Below are 24,382 nucleotides of genomic sequence, written 5' to 3' on the forward strand. Positions count from 1 at the left end.
TAACTACAAATGATAGAACAAAGCGCTGAAGTCTCCAGGCGCTAAGAGTTCCCTGACTACTTTTACTTTCAGAGGCTTTACATGCCCAGGTGTATCAGAATTACAGTGACATTTTCATTTGATTTTTTGACACTTAAATTATAATGTGCAATACAAACAGAAAGCACACGTTCAGTTTACTAAAACCCTCTTAAAGGAATCAGATTTTGAAATTTCTCTCTGCCAACAAGTTCCTGTTTACTCAGTGGAGCACGCTGCTATCAAATGTCCCTCAGTTCTTTCTCCTTCTGTAATCTGTGTGATAGTCTACCATGTACTACTTGGTGAGTTTGCAATGCCTCATTTGAAATATAAAGTAGTCCTTTTTATTTTTCAATTCCTTAACATGTGACCATATACGTTATTAATATAATACTTATATGTTATTACATAATACTTATGTTAATACATATCAACAATATAATTAATATTAATACATTTAATATTAAACCTATATTATAAATTATAAGCATATCATAGATATATTAATAATTAATATCCATATATAATAAATGTGTTGTGTACTATCACGTATAATATGATATATTTATATTATATATTATGATATATAATTAATATATTGATAATATTAATACATAAAATACATTAAGGCTAGGGAGATGGCTTGGCAGTTTAGAGCACATGCTGTGCTGTACTCCAGCTCCAGGGAGATCTGCTGCCCTCTCATGACCTCCTTGTGCAAAACTCCCACAGAAACACACACATACACATAATTTAAAAATGGATCTTTAAAAGATGAATATTGAAAACCTTATTTAAGGGTCAATGCTGTCAAGGATGTTGCCCACCTTTTGTGACCCCCCTTCCAGATGAGTAGGCCTTAACCCACTTGGTATTTCCTGCCTAGATCATGGGGATTCCTACCCATTTGATGGGCCGCGAGGGACTCTGGCCCACGCATTTGCACCTGGAGAAGGCCTGGGAGGAGACACACATTTCGACAATGCTGAGAAGTGGACTATGGGAACGAACGGTATATATGCACAATTCACCATAACCTGGAAACTATTGTACCTTCTTCTGGGCCTCCATCATGAAACCTTGAGGTTCAACGTCCCAAGCCACCCTTTAACTAGGGGGGCTGGCTAGGAAAAACAAGTAAGCCAAAAATCCAGAAGGGAACACCACCACAGGGGAAAAGACCCTCCCAAGATGAGGCTATAGACTTGCCTGCTCTCTGCTTCTTAGCAGTTAAACGAGAGAGCCGCGCCCCTCCCAATTCACAGCTTGCTTCTTTTTCAAGCACGCCAGATTTAGGGCTCCTTGCCTATATGTGGAAATGGACTTTATTTAGAAATGGCCCCCAAGAAATGAATTAATAGTCTCCTAAAGAGTGTAACGGGGGATGGTGTGAACTTTCTGGAATGACGTTCAGGTCATCTAGGCATCTTCAGTGTGAAACACGTGAATGAAAAGAGGAGGCTGTAGCCGGGTGTGGTAGAGGCAGGCAGATCGATGTGAGTTCGAGGCCAGCCTGGTCTACAAAGTGAGTCCAGGGCAGCCAAGGCTACACAGAGAGACCCTGTCTCAAAAAGCCAAAAAAAGAAAAAGAAAAAGAAAGAAAGAAAGAAAGAAAGAAAGAAAGAAAGAAAGAAAAGAGGAGGTTGGTACATGCCCCTCCACAGGCACCCTTGGGTATAGTCATTATAATTCCAACTTTGATGCCAATTAAATTAAAAATCTCAATTCCTGGTTCTACCAGCTGTTAACTGTAACCATAGATAAATTATTTCAACTCTCTGAACCTAGTTCCCTCATGGCATTGATTAACACATTAAATGTGTAAAATAGCTATATGAAAGCTATTTATTTTGAAGCAGTAAATTAACCTTTTTATACATGAATTCAGCTTTATGTGTGAGCCTTTAATCTACCTATAGCAAAAGATAATTTGATCTCATTGCATTATGTTCAATTTCTACTGAGTGGGGTTTTTTTTTAATAAAACCAATCTATAGTACAAAAAAGAAGTAGGTTGTAATAACAGAATGTGATTCCAGTATTTAGGATCCAAATCTATGTATTATTATAAATGTTGTGGCCACCACTACATGGCTCTTTGCTACCCCTCTACCATGCATAGCTGACAATGGGAAGTGGATTTTTCACATTTCCCTGTCTGCCCCCTTACCCCCAAGGGCAAAGGAGCTAGAATAAATGGAGGTCAGAAAAACCAGCTGCTAGGATAGCACCAACCTCTGAAGCCATTCATGGGAAAGAGAGAGAACTGTGATGTGGGCACATTCTCCTGTAAGACAAGAGAACAAAAACAGAAGTCTGCATTGATGCTTTTCTCTCTCATGTGGTTTAGGATTCAACTTATTCACCGTTGCTGCTCATGAATTTGGCCATGCTCTGGGCCTGGGCCATTCTACAGACCCGTCAGCACTGATGTACCCAACTTATAAGTACCAGAACCCCTATCGGTTCCATCTCCCCAAGGATGACGTGAAAGGGATCCAAGCATTATATGGTACGCTCGCAGCATCACCATCTCTAACCCTGACAGTGACGGGCATTTGGCCTCCAACTTAGAAAAAGTGTATTTTTCCACTAGTTACTTGCTTAGATAAGATGACTAGTGACCGCCACAGCCTTGTCTGGTTGAAAAGAGCTTATGCACCATTTAAGAACATTGCATCTTTCCTAAGATGCCTTTACCTCTCCTTTGCAGAACATTCTGACTGTGAAAAGCCAAAGAAAATAGTCTATGTGCCTAATTTTCCAAATCAAAATAAAATTTATGCATTGGAAGATAGAAAGTGGTAAATATAGTTTATAGCACACACACACTTACCTCTTTATAGATAAGTAGTCTTAGCTCCCTAAAAGTAGTGATAATGATGCTAATATTCTACCCTTCGACTATATAGTCAATCCGCTGCTTATGACACATGGTCACACTTGTCATCCATGCCCTTTTCATGGCAAGGTCATTTCATAAGTGACAGTTTTGAGGATCAAAGGCAGTAAGGATCCTAAGATATTTTTAGCTATCAAATTAATTATGTGTAACAATAAAAAAGCAATCACCTGTTACATAATATTTTTCACTAATTATTTGAAAATTTCACACATATATACAGTGCCTTTTGATCACATTAACTTCCCACACCTCTGCTCTCTCCTCCCAGATTCACATGGGCTCCCATAGACTCCTCCCAACTCCATGCCGTCTTATTTTACAGTCCACTAAGTCCAATTTGTATTGCCTGGAGCAATATTTGGCCTAGTAAAGTCCACACCCATAGACAAAATTGGCTTTCCAGTAGACATCAGCTTTTAATAGTTAAAATACTTAACTATTACCCATGTATATTTAATACTATACTTAAGGTGTTACTTAAGTGTCACACAATAGTCACAGGTAGATTCTACTAGTACCCCTCCCAATTTACAACTGATGTAGCCAAGGCTTTAAAAAAGTTAAATTATCTGTTTCATATCACACAACTAACAGCTAGAGATGCTGAGATTCAAAGCCAGGTCTCCCTACCTCGGATAGCCATCTCCTCCAGACGCTGGTGTTTGCAGTGGGAGTGTGCGCAGGCTTCTAGAGTTCTCAAGAGTAGAAGCATACATGCTCTGAGTTGCTGACATCACTTTACACTTTGAATCCTAGGACCCCGGAAAACATTCCCAGGAAAGCCCACCATTCCTCATATTCCATCTCACAAACCATCCATCCCAGACCTCTGCGACTCCAGCTCATCCTTCGATGCAGTGACAATGTTGGGGAAGGAGCTTCTGTTCTTCAAGGACCGGTAAGACCAAGGAGCCCTCAGGCCTCAGCCCATTGTCAACCAATACCATTGCCTCAATGGCTAAAGATAGTGCAGAACTGCTACTGCCATCTTGAGGGGTCTTAGGAGATACACAACTGTGCAAATAACTGTGGGTGGAGTACTGGTTTGTCTGGGCACTTTGCTGAGTGCTCACGAAACAGCTGCTTTGGCGGTAGAGATTAGAATCCATGTGGGGAGTGGTGGCGCACGCCTTTAATCCCAGCACTTGGGAGGCAGAGGCAAGCAGATCTCTGTGAGTTTGAGGCCAGCCTGATCTACAGAGCGAGTCCAGGACAGCTGGAGCTGTTACATACAGAAACCCTGTCTTGAAAAGCTGAGAAGGAGAAGGAGAAGGAGAAGGAGAAGGAGAAAGAGAAGAGGAGGAGGAAGAGGAGGAGGAGGAAGAGGAGGAGGAGGAGGAGGAGGAGGAGGAGGAGGAGGAGGAAGAAGAAGAAGAAGAAGAAGAAGAAGAAGAAGAAGAAGAAGAAGAAGAAGAAGAAGAAGAAGCCCAATGGAGAAGAAATGAACAAAGAACGTAGTTAAAGAATAGCAATATGGCTCCCCTAGGCACCAGGCCAAGTGTATCGGGCAACTGTTGGTTATCATGTGCCTAGTGAGAGGAGCAGCGAGAGTTCATTGACGTTGGTTAACGACAATGAGACAGATGAGAGATGGGTGAATTCACGCATGCATGAATGGGAAGCAGATGAGGGGGGGTGGATGGACGATCAAACAGGTCTATGCATAGGCAGGTAATTGTAACGAAAAGCTCTTCCTAAACTCCTCAGTTTCAAGGCCTCCAGGTTTTTCCAATGTCAGTCAGCTGTCATGGTAGATATCTTTTGTCCCCATACTCTGGCCTCTGAGAAAGGCAGAGTGTTGTCCTCACGGTAACTCTCTGCTTCCATGGAAGAAAATGGAAACATAGCAACACTCACTTACATTCTTTTCTTTACTGAGGAGGAAATGTCATAGTGCCAGGATAGACGGAGGACCTCAGGAATATATGTGCAACTTTTTTTCCTTCATTGGAAAAGTGTTCATTTAGTCCACATTGGATACCAAGAACTGACATAGTGTCAAAATTACAGAAGCTGGTCTGCCTTGGCACACCTTGAGAGACAACATTCAAAACGCACCTCAGGGGCAGGGATGTAGCTCAGTCTGCATAGCGGTTACCACCATACAACCTGGTTTAAACCCCGAGTCTTGTGTACAGCACACACCTGTAATCCCAGCCCTGGGGAGGTAGAGTCAGGAGCATCAGAAATTCAAGGTCAGCCTTGTCTATACAGAGTTTTGAGGCCAGCCTAGACTACAGGAAAATGCTCGAGCATTTTTCTTTATTTTCATCATTGCAAGACAGAAACTCAGAAGTGAGAGCTGTGCCCAGGAGTAAGGACACCCTCAGGTGCTGGAACTGTGTGAGGAGTGAGGATGCTCCCAGGAGGCGGAGCTGTGCTAGAAACCAAGGAAGAGCAGTGGGGTCCATGGAGGATTCCTGAAGGGGCGACGGCTGAGAGACGTGCTCTTTGTTTGGGAAGAGATTATTATAAGAATACTTTTTTGTTTATTCAGGAAAGAGAGAGGCTGGGGTGTGGTAGCATGTGTTCCTTATTGCTTAGGAGCTAGGCAACAGGATCATGAGTTCGAGGCCAGCCTGCAGGGGAAAGAGAAAGAGGGATTAGAATGTACCCAGAAACCTTCTTTTCAAAATACAGCACTGTAACGCTGGGCATGGTGGCGCGAGTCTTTAGTCCCAGCACTCGGGAGGCAGAGGCAGGTGGATCGCTGTGAGTTCGAGACCAGCCTGGTCTACAAAGTGAGTCTAGGACAGCCAAGGGTAACACAGAGAATTCCTGTCTCAAAAAACAAAAACAAAAAGGTTACTTACAACAAAATCTGTTTCTCACAGTTCCTGAGGGGTTAAGACCAAACCTCGGAGAGGGGTTTCAATATGGAGTCTCTTTTCTCAGTTTGTACAGGCAGCTGCCATTTCATTAAGTGCTCACCGATTTCTTCGCATGCACTTTTTGCATGTGAGGTACTTTTGTTCTCTCTCTTTTACATTTATTTACTGACTTCTAATGTGTATGTGCATATGTGCCATGATGTGCCTGTGGATGTCAAAGGACTGCTTGGTGTTGACCCTGTCCTTCCACAGTGAGGAGCTTGGGGATTGAACTCTGGTTGGCAGGCTTGGTGTTAAGCATCCTTACCCACTGAGCCATCTCATCAACCTCGGTGTCTCTTTTTATAAGGGCACTGGATTCACCCCCATAATTCTTGAGGTAGTTCTGTTTTGTTGATTTGGGCTTTTTTTAATTTTTGAGATGGATTTTTGTGTTGTCCAGACCAGTACCAAACTCCAGAGCTCAAACAATTCTCTTGAATACTGGATTGTGGCCGTCACAGGCACATGCCTGGCTCTGTAGTAGCTCTTATCTCAGATACATCAGGCCTCCCTCGTGACCACACAGCTCTGTTTTGCTTTGAGCCTGCCACAAAGAACTTTTGACTTTGGCAGCTTTCACTTTACAAAAAAAAGTAAACCAAGTAAAATTGGAAGAAATGATCCCAGGGCATAGTGAGGGCTGGGCGGGACCACCTGGGACCCACGGCTGAAGGGTAACTGAGGGAATGTAGTCCCATCAGAAGGCTGAGGCAGGGGGAGAAGACAATGGTGGCTGTCAAAGAGTGCACAGGGTAAAATGGAAAGGGTAGCTATAGATCTAAGAGTGTAAGAATTTTGGCAACATACCCAAAAACAGAATTTCAAAGATGCTTGAAGACAGGACAAGGAGTCAGTGGAGAAAAAGAAATACAAAATAGAAAGGAGAGAAGAAATCAGAAACAACAGGCATTAGATCATATATGTGAAATCACATTTCCCATGATCCTATGGGACGGAGGAAGACACACCTAACCCAGCAAAGAGCCACCAGTCTGCATATTGTGTCTGGAGCTCTGCTTTTTCTTTTCTTTAAAAAAAAAGATTATTCAATTTTATTCCTAGTATATATGTGCAACCATTTGCAAGCCTAGCCCTAGGATGGCCAGAAGAGGGTGTCACGTCCACTGAAACAGGAGTTAACGGAAAGCTGTGAACCTCTGTGTGGGAGCTGGGAATTGAACCCTGATCCTCTAGAAGAGCAGCCAGTGCTCTTCACCACTGAGCCATCTTTGCAGCCCCGAGCTCTGTCTTTCCAGTGAGGGCTGCTGCCTTAGAAGAGAACAGGTGGTGGTGGTGTGCTAGTTTACGGTGGTTTTCGTGTATTAACAATCCAGACAAAAGGACAGTTGGTGAGCCAAGACCTCTGTCTGTCTGTCACCTGTAAGCTCTCTCTTCTGAGTGAGGATGGGTCCCTCTTTGTCTTTGTGGGCTGTGGCTTTTGACAGCGTAACCCCCTTGCTCCTCATGTGGGTAGAATTAAAGCTGTGGTGCACATTCTTGACCATGTTTAACCCACACCACTCCCCACACCTGGGTTTTGTCTTTTATAAGCTTCACTTTCTGGACTTTGGTTGATTTTCTGACCCGTGAAGCAACTGACTAGTAAACCCCAAATGAATGTCTTCTCAGCCAATGATGTGATGGTATGTAACTCAAAGTTTTCAGGAGTAAGTTTAGAAGGAACCACACCCATGCTGGTAAACTGTATGTTTGAAACTTACGTAGAGACTTTTTCGGTTCTCTTCCAATCATGAAAATCTTTTAAATTTTACATACCATCAATTAATAACCTTGTAGAGTTAACAATATGTCTTCTTAAAATTTATGTGTATACCTGGAAGTGCTAATAAAATATGGGATTTTATAAAGCACTTTTTCCACTATTCAAGTAAGGCTAGTTGTAATGTTGAAGTCATCATTTTTCCCCACTAGACTGGGAGCCAGCTTAGTGGTTAAGCCCGTGTGTGCTTTCACCAGCAGGCTCAGTCAACCCCAGCGCTGCTCTGAGGGTGAACTGCTCTTACAGAACCATCATTATCAAAGGGTACCCTGACTTTGAAGATACAGTAGAGATCAAGTAAAGTGCAGTCGCTCCTTCAACAGCAATCATTTTAGAAAGTGAAAGAGTGCCAATAACACCGTGTGCGCCGAGAAATTAGAGAGCAGACGGGAAGATGGCAGCGTGCGGCTGGTGATTAGTGCCGGGTGGGAGAGAAAGGGAACAAAGGATAAGGTCAGGGAAGATGAGGCAGCCCTGGCTAGAGGTGGATGAAAAGTAAAAGTGGTACAGAGATGCAATCAGGTACCCTAAAACCATCCCAGCTGTCCGGTCCCTGGTGTTCCCCAGGTCTGATAGAAGATGCTGTCCACGCCTCTGGGCAGCCTTTCATAAGCCGGGCTGAGAATTCTGGTCCCATCCATGGGCGATCCTTCCCACCTTGGGCTGTCAGTACATCTGATTAGACCCCCACCTGCTGAAGATTTTATGGCAGTCACTACAAGTTACTCCCTATTTGTCTAGAGGTATTCGGTCGGCCAGGTTTCTCACACAGTACAGTAGCTATTGCTCTGGGTCCCTGTTTATCCCACGGGCAGAGAGTAAGACCAGTACCTCAATTTAAAGCAAACTTTATTTAAATATTTGCAAGCTTGATGGACTTTCCGGCCAGGTCCATTACTGGGTTCCCAGAAAATGGCCCCCGAGTTACCGTTTGCAGGGGCTTAAAAAGGCAAACCGCCCAATTTACCGCATTTGCTTTCGGGTCCAGAGAGAGGCAGTCACAAATCCTGACGTACTCCGCTCCGGCCTGTGTACCTCTTACCTACATCTAATGAGGGGCAAGCGTAGATGCTGACGTACTTCCTCCCGGTGTACCTCTGGCACACACGTCATCAGGCACATCCAGTGTGGTTGGTCAAAGAAACTTGTTTAGGGAAACAAAAAGCCTGGGGCTTATTATCTCCCGTAAACAACAGCCTCCAGCATTTCAGAAAAGTGCCTGACCTTGGATAAGGGAGTACAGATAAGAGACATTTCCGCTTCATGGATCCCTTGGACCTAGTAATTAAAACTTTGGCCCTTGTAGTCTCAAGAATTTACAGTTGCAGGTTTCCCTAGCACCTCACCTTCCTCTGCCAGGGCACAACTTTTAACTCTCTTCTCCCTGGCTTTCTGCTCTTTAGAATGTCTGTTACTGGAAGTCAGAGCAGATTTTCAAAGGTCTTAGGCCATGGTCCCAGTCTGGCAGGTGGCTGGAACGTGAGAGCTCCCCAAAGTACCACCACCCCTCTGGGATGGAGTCTGGACTTTCTCCCTTCTTCTACGCTATTTCGCTTTGTAATTGGAACCATCTCCTATGTCCTCTGACAGCTGTTACCTAACTTTTCCTGGTTTGTTCCTGGGGATCCTGGCAGGCCATGTCTGCATGTCTTCTGTGTCCTGTTTTTCTCTCTTTATATCCCACGGCCTGATCCCCAAGAGAACTAGCAGCAACTAGGAGCATCCAGAGCAGGAGAAAGGCGCCTCTTCCTCCCTGAGGAGCAGGAAAGGACAGAGAAGCAGAGTCAAGGAAAGTGCGGCTAATGTGGACGAAGACGGTGTGAGTTCTGGTGCAGCTGGGGCTGGGCTGTCCTCACTATCTGAGAAACGGGGTGAGGGCATCTCCTGAGAGAGAAAGGCATGGATCTGCCTAGACAGGCTTAGAACAAGGAAGGTCACAATACTCCATAGAGCGGGCAACTGAACGTAGAGAAAGCAAAAGCTTGCAAACAGTGAAATGTTTCTGAACAGGCAGAGGACAACAATTCAGCTAAAACCCCACCGTGTGATGGGTTCCAGGTGTGGCCAGCACTACTCCCCTGTGCTGTGCTGTGCAACTTCATCACAGCCTCGGTTCTGAACTCACAACATGCGCAGGTTGTACTGGGTATAATGTTGTTATGAATTTTGTGTGTATTATATTATTGTGTGTATAACGTTTTCTGTTTTTATAATAGTTTATGGAAAAACAAAGATTTTTTAAAACATGTTTCTAGAGTCACCATCCCTCCTATCAAAGTATCAAATTAAAGCATCCCTGGGCTGTTCTGTATTAGACAAGCAAGCAGCTCATTGGAGGGCATATTTGTTTTCCTCATTAATAAGAGATTTTTAAAAATTATATCTATGCCAAATAAACTTAAAATTAAGATAAAATTCTTTGTGATTTATCACCAATAAATGTTTATCATGTACATGGTTATTTTATATGCCTATATACCTAGCTGGTTTAAAATTTTCTCAAAAGTAAGAGTTATACATAAGGAAATGTTAAGGGAAACATTCAGACTGAGAGGTAGCTCTATCACGTGGCAAGATCCAGAATTCAAGTCCCATCCCGCACCCCCACACACACACACACACCCAAAAAAAGTTAGACATGTGCCAGGCACTGTGCTAAGCCCCAGGATAAAAAGATCAGTAACCCGTGATCCTGCCTTCAGAATACCAGAACAGGCACAGACAGAGGCCAAGGAGAAGCCCGTCAGTACATTGGTGTCAAATTGAACGAACTAGTTAGCGTTCTAGTGATGGGAAATGGAAATTTCATAAATTATAAAATTCCTTGATCAAATACATTCTTCTCAGCCCTCTAACATTAGCTGGCTAACGTCTATTAAATATTGATTTGCTGCACAGGATTAGCTACCAGACACACAAAGAGAAACAGTGGCAATAAGTATCGTATCAGCTGGTTGGTTGTATCAAGTCCTACTGTTTTTCTTTCTTTATCAAAGACTAGATTACAGGCTGCCGGCATCCATCTGCTTCAATATAGTTCCCCTGCGTCCTGCCCTGTCCTTTGCCAGCAAGCCTCACTTGGGGGGTGGGGTTACATTTTATATTCTTAGTTCAAATCTAATTCATCTTTTGCTCCAATCTGCCACTTAATCCATGTTCTGTTGTCTTATTGTCTATCAGACATGTTTTCGTACCCACTAGTTTATGAAAAGTTTTCAAGATAACAGATTCCTTTGGGAAATAGTGATAATTTACATAGTAGACAGCACTATATAAAATATATCACTGCGTGGAATATGTACCTTGTCATGAACTATTGAAAGCAGTGTCACCACGCTAAGTTGGCTACGTCGGCTACTCCTACTTCCCAGACTGAACTATGACAACCAACACTGTCACCAGACAGTATCAAAGTTTGTGTCCCCATGAGCACAAATTTTGAACTAGAATGATGACTCTGCTTCAGTTTAGTCCTCACAATATCTGCAATAGTTTAAATCAAAATTGGTCCAGTATGAAAATTAAGATTCTAACACCTGGGAAGATCTCCAGAAACATGTTGACTGCCTGCGCTATTAGCCATTGCTGAGTTCTAGTACTTCAGATGACAGGTAGAGTTTAATATTTTTTTTGCCTAGTCATTTGTTCAGTTTCCAGTTTACTTTTGAGATTTTAATTTTTGAAAGATCAGAATAGAATAAGAAGAGAAATCTGTATATAGCAATCTTTGGGACCAAAGGATGTGTTCAGTGGATATCCCACTGCTCTACCATTTATGTTTTGACTATTGTCAAATAAATGGAAGAAAGTCTCAAAGGTGCTAATACAATGAAAAAGAAGAAGAAGCTCTTTGTAAGGTTTTTAAAAAAATGAAAATCAGACAGCAGTGCACCATGGAATCCAGGATACAAGAGGTGGGAACACACACACCAGAGACGACAGTCATCCTGAGTGAGTTGACAGTCAGCCTAGAATTCATGAGACCCTGTCTCAAAATAATAAAAATAAAAATAGTAGTGGTGATGATGACGATGTGTTACTCTCTAAAACCTAGCAAACAGAGCAGGGGTTTTCACTGTCGCGCCCTCCCACCGGCAGGAACGACGCAGACACCAGGATTCTTCTCAATCGTGCTTTATTGGGAGCACCCTTGAAGCTGAAGCGAAAGACCCCGAATGCCCACGAGCACGTCGTTTAAATACTGTCTGTACGTGGCGTGTCAAAGTCTCATTGGTTGCATTTGGATGCCTCATTAGCATGCCTCATTAGCATGCCTCATTAGCATGCCCGCAGGCGAGAGGGCCATGTTGGAGTGCTTCATTTGCATACCCCTGTTCGGGAGGGGTGCATTGAGAGGGCTTATGTCTGCGTATGCACGGGAACGTTAACGGTCGCCGCCAAGTGGTAACGGTCGCCGCCATTATCGAGTGCGGCCGCACCTTACATTTCACGATATTCTCTGCCTTGTCGCTTACAGCGTCATTTTAGTTTGTGCACGTTAAGATCTCAACCAATACTTGATATTGTTTTGCTTTGTTTTGTTTGGCCCACCCAATAGGATTTTCTGGAGAAGGCAAGTGCACTTAGCAGCAGGGATTCGGCCCAGCACCATCACTAGCTCCTTCCCCCAGCTCATGTCTAACGTGGATGCGGCTTATGAGGTGGCTGAGCGGGGCATTGCTTTCTTCTTCAAAGGTACCTACAGATCCCTCGAGGAAGGAAACGCCAGGACTTTGGTGGCACGCCTTTGTCACCTCAGTGATCTTGGGGCAGGGTTTACTTGCTCCTTCTCAGCTTGGACACTAGGTGTCACTCAGTACTGATGTAGCCATGGAAAGGAATGGCCCTGCCTATCAGCCATCCCCAGCACCAGCCTTTGAGTTTAGTGGGCACTGTGCTGCTTGGCCAGGAGCTTAAACAGGTCCCTGGCTTCTCTCTTAGAACAGCATGGCACACTCCTTTGTATTCTCTGGCGTCTACTGGCCTACGCTACATGAACTGCACAAACAGAACACAATTCAAAAACTCTTTCCTCTCTCTTCTCATGAGAGTTGGGAGAATCTTCTTTGTGACTTATTCTGTCAAATCGTTCTCTGATCCATCACTTTGTCTGCCCTTCATTTTCAAACACGGGTTGTCCCTTCTACCAACTAACTTGACCTTCATTGTAGTTTATGGGATTGAAGGTGTATACTAAGGGCCTGTCTGTATTCCAGCCAGGGAGATTAAAATGCATATTATTCCAGTGGGATCACACAGACCTAGGTCTTTGGCTGTGATCCCTTGCCAGAGCTGCCATGTTGCTAGATGAAAATTCCTCCACACACAATCATATTAATATTGCTGCTTTCTCAAGGTATCAATGTAGGCTTGCAGCCAGGGAAGTGTGAGGCCTGTTACTATTCAAATTGAGTAACTAGATTCCTACACTCACATGAACTAGCCCCAGTTATGGGCCAGAATAGAGTGAACACACTCACTTCCTGAGCAAAGTGTACAGTGCGTGTCACAGAGCCGCTGAAGTGTACGCATGGTGCGTGTCACAGAGCCGCTGAAGTGTACGCATGGTGCCTGTCGCAGAGCCGCTGAAGTGTACGCATGGTGCGTGTCACAGAGCCCCTGAAGTGTACGCATGGTGCGTGTCGCAGAGCTGCTGAAGTGTTCGCATGGTGAGTGTCGCAGAGCCGCTGAAGTGTACGCATGGTGAGTGTCACAGAGCCGGTGATGTGTACGCATGGTGAGTGTCACAGAGCCACTGAAGTGTATGCATGGTGAGTGTCACAGAGCTGCTGAAGTGTACGCATGGTGCGTGTCACAGAGTCGCTGAAGTGTACGCATGGTGCGTGTCGCAGAGCCGCTGAAGTGTACGCATGGTGAGTGTCACAGAACCGCTGAAGTGTACGCATGGTGAGTGTCACAGAGCCGCTGAAGTGTACGCATGGTGAGTGTCACAGAGCCGCTGAAGTGTACGCATGGTGCGTGTCGCAGAGCCGCTGAAGTGTTCGCATGGTGAGTGTCACAGAGCCGCTGAAGTGTTCGCATGGTGCGTGTCACAGAACCGCTGAAGTGTACGCATGGTGAGTGTCACAGAGCCACTGAAGTGTACGCATGGTGAGTGTCACAGAGCCGCTGAAGTGTTCGCATGGTGAGTGTCACAGAGCTGCTGAAATGTACGCATGGTGCGTGTCGCAGAGCCGCTGAAGTGTACGCATGGTGAGTGTCACAGAACCGCTGAAGTGTACGCATGGTGAGTGTCACAGAGCCACTGAAGTGTACGCATGGTGAGTGTCACAGAGTCGCTGAAGTGTTCGCATGGTGAGTGTCACAGAGCCGCTGAAGTGTACGCATGATGCGTGTCGCAGAGCCGCTGAAGTGTACGCATGGTGCGTGTCGCAGAGCCGCTGAAGTGTATGCATGGAGCATGTCACAGAGCCGCTGAAGTGTACGCATGGTGCATGTCACAGAGCCGCTGAAGTGTACGCATGGAGCGTGTCACAGAGCCACTGAAGTGTACGCATGGAGCATGTCACAGAGCCGCTGAAGTGTACGCATGGAGCATGTCACAGAGCCGCTGAAGTGTACGCATGGTGAGTGTCACAGAGCTGCTGTCGACTCCAACCTCTGTGTCCAGGTCCCCACTACTGGATAACACGAGGATTCCAGATGCAAGGGCCTCCTCGGACGATTTATGACTTTGGGTTCCCAAGGCGCGTGCAGCGAATAGATGCTGCTGTCTACCTCAAGAAGCCTCAGAAGACCCTTTTCTTCGTGGGAGAGGAATACTACAGGTGCGGCTTTGCCCTTTTATTCTTGACATGTATTTCATGGGAAGGGAAAAAAATCTTTTGCAAAAACTAAGGCAGGCAACTTGGCAGCAGGCCTGCTGACTTCTGGCCAGAGGCAAGTCTTTAAGATGCAGAAGTATACAGTCTGACACCTGCTTGTCTGTAGGACCAACATCCTAAACCTCAGTGAATTCATTAACTAGGCCCAGTGACCTGAAAGAGTGAAAATAATGTCCCAGGAGTCATAACTACCCAGTAGAAATGCCTGAGTTGGACAGACTCCACCATTTCATAAAATAGATCTTAGAAATTCTTGTGATTTGGGCCACAAAATAGAGGTGGTGATAAATGTGGCCCTCTTTAGAGGAGAGTTCTGCTTAAAGGAAAGGCTTATGGAAAAGTCATTCAACATATATTAGTACATAAATACTCATGTGGAGGTCGCTGTCTATAACCCCATGGCTGTCCTACAGGAGTCTGCATAAAGCCTGGCCCAGCATCTAGGCAGCACACTTAGGGCCGCACTGCAGCTACCTGCTAAGGTTCTGTCTTGAGATGACTGTTATGAGATGTGAGGCTCTCTGCCAAGTACCCTCAATGCCCACCTCAGCTTGCACCCCCACTTCCATTCTCTCCTTTCTGTTGTTCATTTTCATTAAAATCAAACAAGAAGCAAAAATGGTTTTTAAGCAGGTGGCTGTGGCAAACACCTTGTGTCCGTGGTGGTGGGGCCCTGGAGGAAAGCGAGGGAGCAGAGCACCCAGCATTGTTTAGAGAGCTTCCATTTAACTTTATTCTCTCTCCCTCCCTCCTTCCCCCCCCCCTCTGCTTTGGTGTTTTGAGACAAGGTTTCTCTGTGTAACCCTAGATGTCCTCGAACTCGCTCTGTAGAACAGGCTGTCTTCAAACTCAGAGATCTGCCTGCCTGTGCCTCCCGAGGGCTGGGATGAAAGGTGTGCACCTCTACTCCTGCCATCGCTTTGTGTCGTCTCTCTTAAATAACCATTTGCAAAAGAAATTGACAAAAAAATATTCCTATCTTCTCCCACCTGACTAATATTTTCATTTTCAATCTGGACAAAAGAAAGTAACACATTCAAAGAAGTATGTATATATATATATATATATATATATATATATATATATATATATATATATATATATATTATGGGAGAGAGGGAGAGGATGTTTTGATTACTATTATTTTATGAAATGCCAAACAAATATTGGCCCTACTGAGTCTCCCTGGCCCCAGAGAGCCCTGTAACATTGCTCAGAGCACTGAGCAGAGCTTCCTGTGAGAACCATGGCTGCAAGTCCAGCATAAACCACTGTGCCAGCTCTTTTTCTCCCAACACCTTCTGTCTGAAACATACTCCTGAAATTCATCAGAGGACATAGCAGCATCTTCAGGCTATAGTTCGCTCCTCAGACTTTCTCTAAGGCCAGCAGACACACGCTGTGCCAATGTGACTGACAGGCTGACAGCTGAGCAACCTGACTCCCATGGGGGAGTTTCAGTAAACCAGATGGACAGATGCCTGGACAAGCATGGGGCCGGGGGAAGAAGTGCACATGAGGATTGTTCGGCCTGTTTCTCAGTGTCAAGTGATCTCACTAGAGGACTTGCCTGCACTCTCACAGTCTCTCTTCCCTCTAATCTGGCAGTCTGGTGAGGGCAGAAGTCTCAGATTCTCTCTGGACTAGAGGTTAGGGAAGGAAGCATCTCTGATTTAGTGATCTCTAAGTCAGCATCATGTCTTTTGAGATGGCTCTCTGTGACTGTCTGTTACATGCCAGGGCACTCGGTGGAGATCAGATGATGACTTGCCAGGCTTGCGTCTCTCGTTCCACTTTGGGAGTCCTAGGGTTCACCTCCAGCTGTGAGACCTAACTGTAGGTGTGTGTATCCACTGAGCCATCCCACCAGCAAGGGAGGGCCTTTAGGAGTTCTTACAAAGCTTCTTCCTTTCCTTCCATTATCAATGGCTACTTGCCCCGCCCCCTTCAAGTGCTCTCTACCAATAGCAACAGGATGATGGTACCAAAGGGTTTTCATGTGATGGGAGTGCCACCGTCTGCATCATCATTTCTTATGATCAAGGGTTTTGAATTGCTGTGGAGTGATTTGCATATTCACAGGCCCCTCCCCTTTCCTTTGGCCCTGGTCATGAGGACACAGCCTGTGTATAAAGTGGGCTGAGGTGGCACTGCCACATTCTCCTTTCTGGATGGCTATGAGACTGGAAGATGCTTTTATTTAAGGATTTTTATGGTTAGTTACTATAGAGAAACAAATAATAAATAGCAAAGGTAAGACTACTAAAGTAAAATTAAAGTTACTTGTGAATATCTTAAAATAAAACAAGGCTCATTATTAAATCACTTCAATAAACTTAGTTTTGGGGTATGAGTACCCCACAGGCTCTCTACTGAAATCTTGATGCTCAAAAGAAAGCACAGAGTTCCCAGCTAAGAGTGTGCACAGCAGGACTGCGGACATATCTCAGAAGTGATGTGTTCCCTTATCAAATCTGAACCCTTGAGTTCAATTGCCAGCATCCTTATAGCAAGGTGAAGGTCCTGAGTCCCCAGTGTAGCAAACACAAGACAAAAAAGAGACATGAGCAGGAATAAGGTAGCCCTGGTGTTTAAGATGTTTACTAATGCCCCTTTTCTACAGATGGCATGGGTCTCTGCAGAAAGTCATAGGTCAGGCGATGGTGAGGCAATTGCTCTGTTTCTTTATTTGCAAAATAGAGGCAGAAACTGTACTTAACTTCACAGAATTACCAAACTGAAAAAGAAAAAGATGCCTGTCACCTGATGTGTACCCACAAGTCGTCCAGCAGCCCATAGTAACTCTATAGATAACTGACTAACTACCAAGTTCAGGTGTAAGAGGGAGCTCAGTGGAGAAGGCGTGGCTTCCAGGGGGCCAGATCAAAGAGGAAACAGGCAATCTAGCAAAGGGATCAGGAAAGAGTCCCCAGGCGAACTGATGACTGCTTCCCTGTGAAGCTGTGGGGGAGTTTCCCAGGCAGGAGTGGGTGGGACAGGTGGCTTCCAGGCAGGGAGAGCAACTGACATAACGCAGGCAGCCAGAACCGGTGGTGAGTGCTGGGGAAGCCACCGCGGATGAGTCACCCAGCCACAGGAGAGGAGAGGTCCAAGACAGGCAGGGTAGAACACATCGGGAGGACCTGTGGCTTTCCACAGAGCCCCATGTCAACTCTGTAGAAAAGGGGGCATTAATAATAAACGGTTAACTCACCATGTCATGTGACATAGAAATATCCCTCTGTCAGCAATGTGACATGACTAAAATTCAAAGGCTCAAAGCCACAAAGCCACAGAAAGCCTATTCTACATGTTCAAAGAAGTAATTCCCAACCAAAAATGTTACATGTAGCAAAGCAATGTTTAAGCACAAAGAGGCTAGGCAAGGTGGTGCCTTCTGTTAGTCCCAGCCTTGAGAGGAATGGGCAGGGGATGTCTGTGAGTCTGAGGTCAGCCTGCTTTACACAGTAGGTTCCAGGCCAGCCAGAGATACATAGAGAGAGCCTCTTTAAAACAAATATGAGGCCAAGGGGTACATAGATAGAAACAGAATATTCTCAAATAAACCAAGTCTGAGAGAATTTGTGGCTCACTGACTTGTCTTACAAGAAATAATGAAGCTATTTGTGCTGAAGGCAAGTAATCCGATACAAAACACACACATACACTCTCACACACACACACATGTGCACACACACACACACACATGTGTACACACACACACACACATACACACATTCACATGGCACCAGAAAATGTAATTACATAATTGCAGAGTAATATAAATGTCTTTCCTCTTCTGTCTTCTCTTAGCTTATTTGAGAATCTATTTAATTCACATATACATATATATACATACATGCATATAATCATATTGTGGACTACAATACACACACACACACACACACACACACACACACATATTCACCACTGCAGGTGTGGCAGAAAAGGTGTTTTGAGCTATGGAAGTGATACTAAAGGATAACACACTTTCGCAGACAGTGTCAAACAAGACAGCCGACGTGGCAGGAAAAAAAGCAGAAAATACCTCCGTTCTTGTCCCCCAGTATCATTACAAGACATGCAACTATATAAAATTATAGCTACAAAATTATTTACAGCTTGTAATATATATCAAAGGAACACAGAAAGAACAGGAATCCAGGGGAGCTTCTGAGAGGCGTATCTCAGTTTCACTTGAATTAAGATGCTGTACACCCGAAGCTCAGTTTGGGGTTTTTGCTTTGAGTTTTGAGTGTGTGTGTGTGTGTGTGTGTGTGCATGTAGCTGCTTGTGTACATACATACCAGTCCACAGGTGTGTGTGCATGTGGAGGCCAGAGGACAGCCCTAAGTAGTGCTGTTCTGACAAGGTCTACCTTTTTCTTTCCTTCTTGGCCTGGGACTTGCTAAGTAGAACCGCAGGGCATCCGTTCTGTCTCTCCCTTCCTAGCACTGGGATAATAAGCACGTGCCACCGTGATCAGCTTTCTGTAGGGATGCTGTGGACTGGCCTTGGATGCCTAGGTGTGCAAGGCAAGCCTGTCACCAAGTGAGCCATGGCCTCAGGCCTGGAAGCTGAATTTTTGAGGTGAAGACATGGGTGAAGTTAAGCATGGTACACAGCATGCCTGTGACCCTCACACTAGAGAAATGGAGGCAAAAGGACAAGAGTTCAAGGCCAGCCACAGCTGCGTAGGGACTATCAGGCCAGCCTGGCCTAAATGAGACTCTGTCTCAAATAAAAATGAAACAAACAAAAAATCTCAATGACATAAAAAAAAAAGATACACATGGTAAGCCCATGAGTAACCACTGATGACATAAGCTAAGAAAATATTTTAAAAATAAAATGTTGCTTTAGAAATGTTTTACTAATTTTTAAAATCCAGTAAGGAGGAATAGAGGAAAAAAATAAGATATGTTAAAAAAATGAAACAGCAAGCAAAAGGCTAACTTCATCAATAATAAATCCAAGTATGGCAGATTATCAGATTAGAAGACCCAATTACATGATGTCTATCAGGAACATTTTTTAAACTTATTTTTATTTTACATCTCTTTGATTATTGGAGGGGAGGCCTGCATGCCGAGATCAGAGGACAATGCAGGAGTCAGCTCATGGGTCCTAGATATCAAACTCAGGTTGTGAGGCTTGGGGCAATGCCTTCGCCTGCTGAGCTGAGCTGTCTTGAAAGAACTGAAGCTGCCGGTGTTTGCTGCCATGCCCAGCTACTTCCTTCTTTTTCTCTTCTTAAGCTTTATTTAGTTGTATTTTATGTGTAGGGTTGTTTTGCTTGCTTGTCTGTGTACCACGTGCATGCAATGCCTGTGGAGGCCAGAGGAGGGCGTCGGATTCCCTGGGACTGGAGTTACTGGTGGCTGTGAGCCTCTCTGTGGGTGCTGGGAATAGAACCCAGGTCCTCTGGATTGGAAGCCAGAGCTCTTAACCACTAAGCCATCTTTCTTCAGCCCCTACTTCCTTTGTAAGAGCTAAAGATTATCACACTGTCGACTGTTAGTCTAGCTAAAAAGTTATATAAAATTTTGCCTCATTTTAATTTTGGCCTCAGATGTACTATTGAACCTGTAGACAGCTGGCTTTCTATGGAGTTCAGTTGCTGGGAGAGATTAGGTCCTAGTGGATACCACCATGTCCCATAGATTGTCACAGGGAAACACACTTCACTTGTTAAGAAAATTTCAGGGCTGGAGAGATGGCTCAAAGGTTTAAGAGCACCGGCTGCTTTTCCAAAGGTCCTGAGTTCAATTCCCAGCACTCACATGGTGACAGCCACCATGTAATGAGATCTGGTGCCCTCTTGTGGTGAGCAGGCACACGTGTGGGCAGAATGCTGTAAGATAATAAATAAGTCTTTTCTTTTTTTTTTTCATTATGACAGTTACTCAAATGTATTTCCTAATATAAAGAGAAGTTTGTCAGGTCTTACCTAAGAGAATACATTGTATCATTTCAATCACTGGACGTTGGTTCTGACTTGCCTAGTGGCGCAAGCACAGCAAATGATGCCTTGTAAGAAAGGACGTTTTCAGCTGGGATGTATTACATTAAGTTAGACGAAAGCTCAGGGGTTTTGCCAACATGAATCTTCAATCATGAATGTGGAGAGGAAAGGCCCATCTGAAAATCTACATCAGATGTCTCTGTACTGTGATATCGCCAAGTCACTGACAATTCGTGGCTATATCCTTTAACCCACAATAAATCAGACAAGGCAAATGTTCATGAACAAAAGAATCATACTTGCAGAGGACGATTTGTAATTTGGTACCCAGGGTTCATAGACAAGACTTTAGTGATGAGAAAAATACAGCAGCAATTTTAGCAGATTATAACATGTAGTAGATTAGCAAGAAAAATGTTTCTGTAATGTTCAAATTCAGATAATAGTCATTTTGATGAATTATCATGTGGCAGGAATCATGAAGTATAGTTTCCCAGGTGTTTTTCACTCTGTCTCTCCCATCAGATGGGATAACAGCCGCACCGTACCATAAAAGGAAGAGCATCCTTCCTCAGCACCGGGAAGGTCATTAGCAAGACCTCTTTTTCTTCCCAGCTATGTCCTCCTGCCTTCCTTACCAATAGTGATGAGGGACAGAGGTGGTAAGCTGGTAATTTGTTGGTGATGTCCTTAGTTGAAAGTGAAAAAGAAAAGCAGATAACTGTGTCAGTGATGCAGAACCCTGGTCCTGTGTCTGCATAAAAGATCCCTGTAGACTAGTAATACACCCTAGTCAACCTGCTGGTGTTGGGAGAACTCACCTCTCCCCCTGCCCACAGCACTCCTGAGGACAGCACAGCCCGCAGCCCCTTCAGCCTGAGCACTTCTCTGTGAAGGCTTGGTTCCTGCTCAGATCTCGGCAGCTGTTTCCCCCTGACCCATGTAGGCGTAGGCACATTTCAGGAAATGATGGGCACAATCTGCCATAAGAAACTACCCAGCAACCCAGGAAAAACTTATCTGACCTACTGGTGAGGTGTGCACATAGGAATGCCCCAGCCTGGGGCTCTGTGCTCATGAGGAAGGGACTTTCCCATTCTCTAAGTGGAGTCTCTGAAGACCGAGAGCTGTCACCACCTGGCCTGAGTCCACACAGTACGGCTGACTCACAGTCACAAGCTTTTACAATCGTAACTTGGGTCACAGGAAGACGTTAGCTGATGTCAGAGCTAGAATCCTACTATCTGCTCCATCGCATCTTTCCAGGAAAGAGCAGTGGAATTCAGGTAACATGATTTGAAAGATAAGAGGCTCAGGTGAAGGAACTATCCCTTAGAGCCTGGTGGGCTCTTCAGACAAGGGTTGTCCTCCATCCTCCAGGATCCATCAGGAGCCAGGAGTTCTGCAGGGTGGGGCAACATGGAAAGATGGGACGGATGGGAGAAGATGCAGGGTTCTTGTCCCCAGAATACAAAGTGTGCACGTTTGGAATTGTCAAGGAACCAAGTCAGCAAACGCCATTTTTTAAAGACTCAAAGACTCAGTTATTACAGATTTTTTTGTTCTAATGTACTTGTTATTCACACATTCAATTGTTCATCCAAGAGAGACAGAGAACTCAAATATGTTCAAAGTCAGCCTTGGTTTATAACGTTCCTAACCACCTTAATGTCATCAATGATCATCAGCCACTTATTTACAAAATAATGTTTTCCAGCTATGATGAAAGAAAAAAGAAAATGGAAAAGGACTACCCCAAAAACACTGAGGAAGAATTTTCAGGAGTGAGTGGCCAAATAGATGCTGCTGTGGAATTAAATGGTGAGTGTCTCCACGGAAAACTTTCCCTGGGAGATTACAGAAAACCTGGGCTCTGCTTTAACTCAACAACAACAATAACAACAACAACAAAAAATGGGTCTCGATGGAGTCACTGGTTCTTATTTTTGGTCCAAGTCATATCATAAATTTAAATAGCCAGATTACCTACTAGAAAGAGGAGATATTTTTAAAATCTTTCATTAAAAATTAAATAATTGGGGCTGGAGAGATGGCTCAGAGGTTTAGAGCAATGTTTACTCTTCCAAAGGCCCTGAGTTCAATTCCCAGCAACCACATGGTGGCTCACAACCATCTGTAATGAGATCTGGTGCCCTCTTCTGGTGTGCAGGCACATATGCAGGCAGAACATTGTGTGATAAATAAAATAAATCTTTTTTTAAAAAATTAAGTAATTGGGCAGCGTATGATGGTACACACCTTGAATTCCAGCACCCAGGGAGGCAGAGGCAGGCAAATTTCTGTGAAATTGAGCCCAGTGTGTCAGAGTCACAAAGCGTGATGCGGGCGCCTTCACAAGACCATAGTGACGCCCTAACACTGCCTGGAACATAGGAAAGGATGGAGAATGATCTGAGAAGTTAGAGGTGGCAGGGTCTAGAGCTTGCTGGGGCTCTGCAGAAGACAAGCTCGCTGTCAGCTGACCAGCCCCAACCCCTCACTGGTACCGTGTCACGACAGCCGCGGTTACATCATAACCCTTCCCACTTAGAGATCCACAAGCTAACTCCAGTAACGGCCATTTCAACTTTCCCTCTTCCAGGGTACATTTACTTCTTTTCAGGACCGAAAACGTTCAAATATGATACAGAGAAGGAAGACGTGGTTAGTGTGGTAAAATCCAGCTCCTGGGTTGGTTGCTAAACCAGCAGGTCGAGTTTCCACTGGGATGAAGACCGTTGTGAGCAACTGATGACCGGGAGCTACAGACCGAGCAGGGTCTGAGACACTCTTCTCCGGCCTTCAGTGCTGAGGGTGATTTGAAAGTTCCTTGAAAATAATAACAATTCCTTGTTTTTCCTAATGATTCATTCACACTTTAATCTAAATGAGAAGCCACCTTCACTCAGAATTGTATAATACACCGCTAAACATTCATTTTTTTTTCTTACCTACTCTACTTAAGCAAACTGATCAGTTTGGTTTCTACTTATAAAAAAGAGACTGCTTGTGTGCATGTACACGCACACACAGTTCTTACATTAAGCAAGGTTGTTACTACACGAATCATAATTATCCTTTAAAAACAATGGCCATCATTTACAGCGATGGATATAAATGTGCCTATTTATGTTTTGAAGATATCTTGCTTTGGGCTGTTCTCTGTGTCCCCACACTGGTCTCTGAAGTGAGTTGGTGGACAAACATTCAAACTGATGGTCATGCTCACCAGCAGCTGGGCGCTCTGCAGCAGGGAGCCTTTAACAACCCCAATAAAAATGTTGTCATAGGACAGTTCTTCAGTTCTCTTTTCTGGTAATATTTACTGGCCTTATCATGCTTTATTTGGCAGCAAGTTCTGTGTACCTATAGAAAATGTAAATAGTAGTATCAGAAGTCCACAGAGCCAGGAAATGACCACGGCCTCCTCTGTTGCCTCGACTCCTGGCAACACCCACCGTTTCTTCAGAAGCTTTCTTCTTGGGCAAGGTTTGGTTTGCTTGTTTGCTTGCTTGTTTGTCTTCATTCAAGCTTGATCTGGAATTAGGTCTTAGGGTATTTAAAGACTTCAGTTCTAGAATTCTAGAACCAGCCTCTAGAAACTCTAAACCATTTTAGGAGTTCTGAAATTGAATAATAATTTTACTTCATAGGTTGCTTAGAAGAGGTACAGTTTATAACGGCTATAAGCTGTTATTGTTAGCATCGTTTATTAAATTTGCCTCCTAGACTCATTAGAAGACTACCGACACTCCATCACTGGTAGAGCTCCGTAAGGTCTCTACTACTGAAAGACACTGTGTATGCCCAATAGACGCTGACTGTTGAAAATAACATCTGGTACCTTTGCTGTCTGAAGTCAAGGTGCCCTACTGAGAATCAAGGCCATTTTATTTTTATTGCAGGCCAGAAAGTGCTTACAATCTGTAAGCAAAAGCAAAACAAAATCGGAAGCTAGAGGGATGGTTTAGAGGCTAAGAATGCTTGCTGCCC

At 44.4% G+C, this 24,382-nt stretch overlaps 1 protein-coding gene across 1 annotated transcript in view; it reads left to right on the top strand.

Moving 5' to 3' along the window:
• The window catches only part of MMP20 (matrix metallopeptidase 20), a gene marked incomplete at its 5' end in the record, with an annotated part of 35,966 nt that extends 12,617 nt beyond the window's left edge, over nt 1-23,349 (top strand). The window contains 7 exons of the mRNA XM_084783130.1: nt 908-1,033; nt 2,372-2,533; nt 3,683-3,824; nt 12,138-12,274; nt 14,211-14,367; nt 22,107-22,210; nt 22,992-23,349. Coding sequence (XP_084639256.1) covers nt 908-1,033; nt 2,372-2,533; nt 3,683-3,824; nt 12,138-12,274; nt 14,211-14,367; nt 22,107-22,210; nt 22,992-23,092 — 929 coding nt within the window. The 3' untranslated portion in view covers nt 23,093-23,349. The remainder of the gene's footprint in view (nt 1-907; nt 1,034-2,371; nt 2,534-3,682; nt 3,825-12,137; nt 12,275-14,210; nt 14,368-22,106; nt 22,211-22,991) is intronic.
• Between the last annotated feature and the right edge of the window lie 1,033 nt (nt 23,350-24,382).

Source organism: Acomys minous (assembly GCF_964271855.1).
Source record: "Acomys minous genome assembly, chromosome: 5".
Taxonomy (NCBI): Eukaryota; Metazoa; Chordata; class Mammalia; order Rodentia; family Muridae; genus Acomys; species Acomys minous.